This window comes from Ailuropoda melanoleuca, chromosome 13, assembly GCF_002007445.2.
Source record: "Ailuropoda melanoleuca isolate Jingjing chromosome 13, ASM200744v2, whole genome shotgun sequence".
Classification (NCBI taxonomy): Eukaryota; Metazoa; Chordata; class Mammalia; order Carnivora; family Ursidae; genus Ailuropoda; species Ailuropoda melanoleuca.
The window spans coordinates 65,463,295-65,471,954 of NC_048230.1; the positions used below are offsets into that span (position 1 = coordinate 65,463,295).

The following is an 8,660-nucleotide window of genomic DNA, read 5'->3' on the forward strand; positions in this document are numbered from 1 at the left end:
TCACTAAGGAGGGCACAACCCTGATACTTATTTTATGTATTCTAACTTTTAAGTGGATATTTTCTCTTTTAACAGTTCAGATCATCTACTACCCCATTCCAACACTATAAAAAAATAAAATAAAAATAAACCACGCTGCAAAAATAGCTATTACATGCATGTACTTGTGACACACTCCTAGGGTTAAAGAGAAAAGTGCCGGAGAGGAAAAGTAATACACGAGCCATCACCACACAAAAGTTGTTTATATTTATTTAATGCTAAGAACACAGATATCCTAAAGAAGAGACAGACAATACGAAAGTTTCTTCTAAACAGGATTTTGATCATAAAAGCCAGTAGTTCAAATCCCTAAAACAGAAGAGCACACATACCCAGAAAAACACAAAACATATTTTCTCTCTTACCTGAATTAACCTGAGAACACCTAAACACTCTCTTTAAGAGCTACCAATATTAAAGTCGTGCAAAGAAACTGTACCCCTAGTGTTTCAGCCGTAAAACCAACACCTGGTTTATATGTGACAAAAATAAGATAAAAGGCACATAAAATAATGTGCAGTGTATAGAACTCAGGGAAAATCGGGGTGACCAAAGGTCGGGTGAGCAAGCTGTAAAGGAGGGCGCTCGGAGCACGGGCGCTGAACGCCGAGTGGTCACGGGTAGGAGGGATACAGTGCGGTGTCTCTCACCACCAGCAGATCCACTGACGCTCTGGTCACATTTCCGGGATGAAAACCGAGGTAGTTCTCAGTCAGGAACGTTTTCCTGGAGAGCATGGCCAGCATGTGGTTGAGCCGGGACCTGATGCCAGCAAAGTGAAACTGGCGCTCTTGGTTCAGGTTCCTAAAGGAGTCTCGCAAGCACAGATCCAAGTGGGGGGCGCCCCAAAACTTGGCGTGTCCTGCGGGGACAAAGTCAGTGGCTCTGCTGGACCCCTGGGAGCCCAGGGAGCTCGCCACAGAGCCCTGGGAGGACAGAGAGGAGGAAGACCTCAAACTGGAAGATCTCGACACAGACACCCTGGACACTGGTGACCCTTCTTTAGACTGGGTGCCCTGAGAAAAGAGAACGTTCTCATCCACATCAGTCTGGGTGGTGGCTGACGTGGACCGAACCGCGGTTTGGGAGCTCGCGACCCTGGTGGTGACTGCGGTCTGGGTCCCGGCATACGCCATGGGGATGCTGGCCTGGGTCCCCGCATCACGCACGCTCACTGGTGCTGCCTCCTCTCCCGGCTCCGTCTGAGTGGAGGCATCGGTCGTCCTCCCGCCCTCTGGTTTGTCCCCGCGGCTGCTGAAGTCACCCTCGTCACTGACGGCAGAGGACTCCAAATCACCGCGCTTGGCCTCTGCCCTGCCCTCAGCGGGCACCTCGCACCCCAGCTCGGCCTTCTTGGGGGTGCTTGAGAGCCGGGCCAGCCGCAGGCGCAGCAGGCTGCCCAACGTGAGCTCCTTAGACAGGGGCTTCGGGTCGACTAGATGGTCAAACTTGCCACAGATCTGGAAGTCAGACAGCAGCTTGGAGCTGATGGGCTTCGACTGTGCGTACAGGATTCGGAACTCCAGATCGAAGTGTTCGACCACTTGGCCAGACAGGACGACCAAGTTACTGCTATTTAATTTGCCATCCGTCCACGTAAAACTTAGGGATTAAAAACAAAGAGAAGCGGGTAAGGATGCACAATCTCCTTCCTGTTTACTTACCGTCACACTGAACAATAAAGCTCAGGTGTCCTGCTCCAGGAGGCACAGCTCCGGTGACAGCATACCCACCACGCGGTGTAAATGCAGCCGGCCTTACCCCGGTGTGTAACATACGTATGCATTAAGAGAAGTAAAAAGGCCAGCTGTTTACCAACACACTAAGACCTGCATCTCCTCAGCAACTAGAAAGGACTTTAAAAATACGTAGGCCAGCGTCCTCATTTCAGAAGTGAGGAAACTAGCTAGTGATGGACCCCAGACCAGACCCCCGTCCTTAAGCAGTGCTGGTGCTCTTGTCCTCCAACACCGCCATTTTCCAGGGGAGACAGTGCTGTCATTCCGAGGATGGTACTGTTGCTCCGAGCTCATTCGAGCTCCCTCGCGGCTGTGTGCCCCTGCCTGTCCAGCATCCCTTCTCCTCCTAGTAATAGAACCCCGGCCACCCAGCCAAAAGGCTTTCCTTCATGCATCTTCTCCAGTCACAATACGGGTGGACGTATGACCCAGGCTGGCCACCAGGATCTACACAGGGTGAGCACAGCCGGTGCAAACAGAAAGAAAGTGTATCTCATTGGGACACGGCTACTAATGGCCATGTAAGTAAGCCTGGATCTTTGCCTTCAAAGGGATAAGCCTGACTGAAAATAAAGATCAGCTAGAGAAAAGCAGAATCAGGGGACAATATTCTGATAAAAATATGCCCCTCCAGGTCAAGACGAGCTGAAAACCAACTGCATCTTTCCACACTTCCAAGTTATGGACTCGAGAAATTCTCTTTCGCACAAAGTACTTCGAGCTAGGTTTCTGTACTCACAGTCACCCCACTGATGAAGTTTGTATCAAGAATAGGAGGTTTTAGGGGCGCCTGGGTGGCACAGCGGTTAAGCGTCTGCCTTCGGCTCAGGGCGTGATCCCGGCGTTATGGGATTGAGCCCCACGTTCAGGCTCTTCCGCTATGAGTCTGCTTCTTCCTCTCCCACTCCCCCTGCTTGTGTTCCCTCTCTCACTGGCTGTCTCTGTCTCTGTCGAATAAATAAATAAAATCTTAAAAAAAAAAAAAGAATAGGAGGTTTTAAATGAGATCATAAAACACAGTGTCAACTGTCCCTGGCAACCAAGAATCCCTGCTGGTGCAAATTCTACCTGGAGAACTGCCTTCAAAGCCTGCAAAGATTCTTTTGAAAACCCTCAACCTTGCAAACAAGACACCTACCCAACACCAGGATTATGAAATGCCCTCAACAAACAGAAGCTATCCTCAATGGTAGCATATTTTTATGAAGAGTAATGTCATTNACACCTACCCAACACCAGGATTATGAAATGCCCTCAACAAACAGAAGCTATCCTCAATGGTAGCATATTTTTTTATGAAGAGTAATGTCATTTTTTATATTTTAGAAGAGCCAAAAACCATTTGAGACCAAGTTTGTGATAAAGCCTATTTTGGATGAAAATCTAGTTTCCTCCAGTTATTTATAAACGTCTTATGAAAGGAGGTCTCAAGGAAGAGTGTGAATTTTGCTCTGAGCAACGACAGTACTGTCTGCAAAGATAGGCATCATAAGTTTCTTGATCTGACCCCCTCAGCTTCCACAACCCTTTCCATGTCCACCTTTACCCAGGGCTGACACGCCACCATCACCCAGAGTTTTGTGTGTCTTCAAAAAGGAGTATCTCTTTTTTAAACTCAAGACATACCTCACGTAGACCGCTAGACAATCTAACGTACAGACACACCACCATCAGAGCCATGTAAGTAGGCTTGGTATATCTTAACTTCTGGAGATTCATGTTAACCACTCACTATCTCCACCCTCTTCACCGTCCCAGCACCTTATCATAAGGTGCCAGTGCCAAGGTGAGCCTCCAAAGGTGGGGCCAGAAACAGGAACCCGGACTTCTTAGACTAAAGTACTAGGTTACAAGGCTTGAAGGAAGGTGGAGGATTGAAGCATAAGGTGACAGCTTCGGCTCTGACCTTCGCTAATGCCAAGGCCTGTGACTGCCCTTACCTGCAAGCGAGCAGGGACGAGGGACGGGGGAGGTCAAAGGCCCCAAGAAATAGGATTTGAGACTGCTCCTGTCACTGGGAACCCCTGGTTCAGCCACTGCAGGCCTGGCCCAGGCTGGAATCAGGACTCATTCACTGGGGGTCTCCAGGCAAGTTTCAACGCCTGCACTTGAGTTTTATGGCCCATAGGGCAGGGGAGGTGACCCTAAACCCGACCACCTCCTGCAGGAGGAGGCTTTGACTGATGTACTCACACCCACGGATGCACACCTGTCAGAATGCCTGGCCACAAAGGCTCACATCGAGAGGAAAAAGCAGCTTTTACCTTTTTACAGCATGCCCCTTCTACCAAGGTTAGAGTAGCAAGCACGGGCAGGCTAGACTTACCTATAGGAGCCTGTAGCCACTCGAATGCCATCAATCAGTGTGAACTTTTCATGAACCTGCCCAACTATCTTAGTTCCCGACCTTGCATAGTAAGTATTTCCAGTAATGGTCCGAACGGTCATCAGCTGTCAGCGGGGAATGGGAGAACAAGAAAGAAACACAGTCCAGTGAGCAAATGATAAAGAGGGCTTGGTTTACAAGTCCCCAGCAGGCGCGCTAATTGGCAAAGGAGTGGTCCCCAGGCCCCTTGAGGAACAGCATACGGGGCACACAAGCCAGCAGGGCTCACGAATCAAGGAATGCGATCTCACGGAGTCCGTCTTCTTGTGCGCCCTTTGCTCACATGGACTTTTGAGACTCTCGGTCCATGTGTACATGTGCTCGAAAAGAAGAGTTCTGTTGGGGCTATGACACGACAGAATCCAAGAAATGATTTTGAAACAAAATGTGGGGGATAAAATCATCAAAGAAAACACGCTAGTAATAAATATCATTTTAACAAAGGCTTAAGGAAGCTAAGCTGCTGTTTCTCCTACTCTTTTATTTAACAGCATCAGTGATGAATAACAGCCCACCCTCACTTACCCCACACCATGAGTGCGGAGATCAGGACAAACCTCTAACACGGGACTTCTGAGGCTGAAACACTCCTATCACGTGGGGCTTAATCAGCAATGTCACAACTATCATAAGAGCGAATGTACCAAAAGGGCACCAGTACACTTGGGGCCCCACAGTGCGTATGTAGGCATAACTCTCCTTGTAAAATGACACTTGGAAACATATATCCAATGGTATGATTCCATTTATAGAACATTCTCTAAATGACAAAATTATAGAGATGGGGAACAAATTACTGGTTGCCAGGGGTTAAAAATGGGGAGGAGGGCACAGAGAGGGGAGCAGATGGGACCACAATGGTAGCGAGAGGGAGATCATTGTGACAGAACAGTCCTGTATCCTGACGGTGGTGGGACGTTCTGTATAGTGATGGCAGTGCTGGGTATGACCACGTGCGATGAAATGGCACAGAACTAGAGACACACATTGTACCAACCCCAAATTCCAGTCTTTGATTTGTACTATAAGTTACACAAAATGTAACCGCTGGGGGGAACTGGGTGCAGGACACATGGAAACCTCCATCTACCTTTGCAGCTTCTATGAATCTGTCATTATTTCAAAATACAAACAAAAGCCAAAACAAAACACTACGGTGTGACATAACATCACTTCTACGGTCTTACCAAAACACATAATCTGAATTTGGCCATGAGGCAACATCAGACAAACCCAAATTCTACAGAAAACTGGCAAGTGTTCATTAAAAGCATCAAGACCCTAAAAGACAAAGAGAGGAAGAGTTCCAGATGAGAGGATGCTAAGGAGACATGACAACCCAATGCAAGATATGGTCCTGGGTTGGATTCTGGACAAGAATGAGGGCATTCGTGGAATGATCAGTGAAATTGATAAGGTCTGTAAATTAGATAATAGTATTATATCAAATTTACTTCTCAATTTTGAAATCTGCACCAAGGTTTATAAGATGTTAACATTCAGACAGTTTGGGCAAAGAATGTTCAGGAATTCCCTGTATCTGGGGGCGCCTGGCTGGCTCAGTTGGTAGAGTCTGTGACTCTTGATATTAGGGTTGTGAGTTCGAGCCCCATGTTGGGGGTGCGGGGGTGGGAGGGTGGGGGAGTGTCCCTTTCCAGAGGAGATGCTGATTCCCAATCCAACCTTTAAAGGATCAACATATAATAACAAGCACTAAAAAATATCACTATAGGTTACATTTGGGTGTGGTTTTGTCCATCTTTCCCTTTGGTGCTTATCTAAATGTCCTATAGGCCTCTGTGATTGTGGCCAAAGCACTTTTCAGTGTCTACACACAAATACGGGACCAAGTTCCCAAGAGAGGACACCTGTTCAGAACCAGCCGCAGAGCCGGGTGAGGGTACAGATTCACCAGCAGATGCGCCCTGCTGAGAAGCTTCCAGAGAAGATGGTGTTTCTCTAGAAGTTAAGACGCTAGAAAATTGCTGAAGCCAAAGGTACAGACCTCCTTTTGACTCTTCCCTGGGGCAACAATCGACAGTGTGCAACCGAGTCGGTAGATAACACTAGATTTCTGCTGAGGGGATGGAGCCGAGCCAATCTCGCAGTCAGAACTGTGGCCAGAGTGGCTCTGTGGCTTCTTGCTGCTGGCACGTGGCCTTAGTTTCAGACAGAGAGCCTCGGCGTTCCACAGGGGCGCCCTGCTCTGCCTCGCCTGGCTCTAGGTAAGAGCCAGCACAGGCTGGATGTTTGGCTAGATGAGAACGTGTTTTTTCCATGCCCGACATGCATTTTCCTGCCCCCACCCCACCTCCTATTTCAGCTACTGCTGGGTCACGTGGCTGGCTCATTTCATTCCCTCCCTTCCCCTATGTTCATCTGTTTTGTTTCTTAAATTACACCTATGAGTGAAATTATATGATAGTTGTCTTTCTCTGATTGACTTATTTCGCTCCAGTTCCATCCACGTTGTTGCAAATGGCAAGATTTCATTTTTTTGATGGCTGAGTAATATTCCATTGTGTGTGTGTGTGTGTGTGTGTGTGTGTGTATACACACACCTTCTTTATCCATTCTTCTGTTGATGGATATCTGGGCTCTTCCCACAGTTTGGCTATTGTGGGCGCTGGGCTGCAGGTGCCCCTTCAGATGACATTTGTATCTTTGGGGTAAATACCTAGCAGTGCAATTGCTGGGTCACAGGGTAGCTCTATTTTTAACTTTTTGAGGCACCTTCATACTGTTTTCCAGAGCAGCTGCACCAGCTTGCCTTCCCTGTGGTTTCCTTTCTGAGATTTCAGGTGAATGGCTTTGTTCATGGCCTCAGCTGCCTCTCCTGTACTGGCGTCCGCGTCCGCCCCCCCACCGAACAGCCCATGTAGGTCGTGGACGCTCGGCCATTACTGCTGATCGGGGGGAGACTGGGAGCATGAACACAAACCTTCTCCTGCTCCGGATGCACTTTCAGATCCATGCACATATCCAGAAACTGCGAGAGCAGAGCCTGGTCCAGAAGGATGTAGACGGCAACTCCCTGTTTCCGACTTATTTCCTGCAGGTCCCTGAAGATGTCGATGTCCGTGAAAACATCCATCACCACCGCGATCACCTACAGAGGGAGGCAGCAGAGGGAAGAGCAAGCTGTCAGCTCATGGGAACACCAGCTTACAGCTCGCTGTGAGGACTCTGGAGCCCATCTTGGAGCCAGGAAAGGGTCCCTGCCCTACAGCACCCCTTCCCTCCCTTCTTCTGCACTATCGGTTTGCCCCCAACCATGGATACTCCATCTCCAAAGACACTCAGGCCACTATACCCTACACATGTGGACTTGGCCCAGCTGAGCCTCCTGACCAGCGGCTTGCAGCCACTGTCCTTCCTTCTCTCTAACAGCACGGCTCTATTCATGCCTGCTGTTCAATCTTCCACACTCAGCTCCAGTTCACAGCTGCCTCAGCCACGCAGCCCCAGGCAAATTACAGTCATTTCCAAGGTCTGGTCCTGAGTCTGCAAAATAGGTGTGTAGACAGAACTAAATGACTGTGTTACATGAAGTGCAGGGTACAAAAGATCCCTCGAGTATCTGTTCGTTGATTCCCTTCACCAGTCCAGAGATTGAGCTGTCCAGACAGTTCGACCCAGGGAGACATATGCCAGCTGCTGGCTTTCCTTGCTGGCTTTTCTTGCTGGTGCCAGGCCGCTCCAGGCACCAAGCCTCTTGTCATGCCCTCTGCGGTTTTCAGAGTGGGGCCCACAGTGAAGTCCCAGCAGGGCTGTGGGGGTGTCGAACGTGAAGGCTTAGTACAAGTCCCTGAAAACCAGGCCAGAGCCGGGGCCTGGAGCTCAGGAGACAGCTCCCTGAGCCCCCGTTAGGAGCAGCCTGGGCTGGAAGGGGGTCTCCCTCCTCCTCACTTCCACCGGGAGAACTTGTGTCTCTTAGGACCACAGTAACTCCTTTTCTGAATGTTAAGGTAATTTATTTATGGGTCTCACGTCTTCTGTGGGAACGGAGCCCCTGGAACAGGATGAATTAGGCTCTGTGGCCCCAGAGGACTCGAGAGAGCACCTGATAGTCACGACCCCTTAAAGCAGGTGGCTTTGCAGAAGCAACACAGAGACAAAGAGAAGATTCTGTGGTCTTTCTCCAACATCCCAGTCTCACCTACCAGGATGAGGGACCATGAAACACCAGCTCCCGGGAAGTCACTGCTAGGAGGAGTCTGCGAAGACCAATTTCTCTCTCTGGCTGCCTTTCCCCCACCCCCCCCACTGTTGAGCTATTCTTGACGAAGGATTTAGCTAAAACCCCCTGGAAGCAATGATTTAAAAAATAAGTGTGTGTTTTTTTTTTTTTTAGGTAGGCTCTATGTCCACCATGGGACTTGAACTCACAACCCTGAGATTGAGAGTTGCATGCTATAGTAACTGAGCCAGCCAGTGCCCCCAGATTAGTGTTCTCTCGGAATTGGTGGCATCATCAGAAGTTTACAGCCTCC

General features: G+C 49.1%; 1 protein-coding gene across 1 annotated transcript in view; it reads right to left on the reverse strand.

Moving 5' to 3' along the window:
* Positions 1–226: 226 nt before the first annotated feature.
* Positions 227–8,660, reverse strand: part of FAM83D (family with sequence similarity 83 member D) — a 22,836-nt gene continuing 14,402 nt past the window's right edge. The window contains exons 2-4 of the mRNA XM_019795152.2: positions 7,109–7,276; positions 4,108–4,232; positions 227–1,644 (exon numbers count right to left, since the gene is read on the reverse strand). Coding sequence (XP_019650711.2) covers positions 657–1,644; positions 4,108–4,232; positions 7,109–7,276 — 1,281 coding nt within the window. The 3' untranslated portion in view covers positions 227–656. The remainder of the gene's footprint in view (positions 1,645–4,107; positions 4,233–7,108; positions 7,277–8,660) is intronic.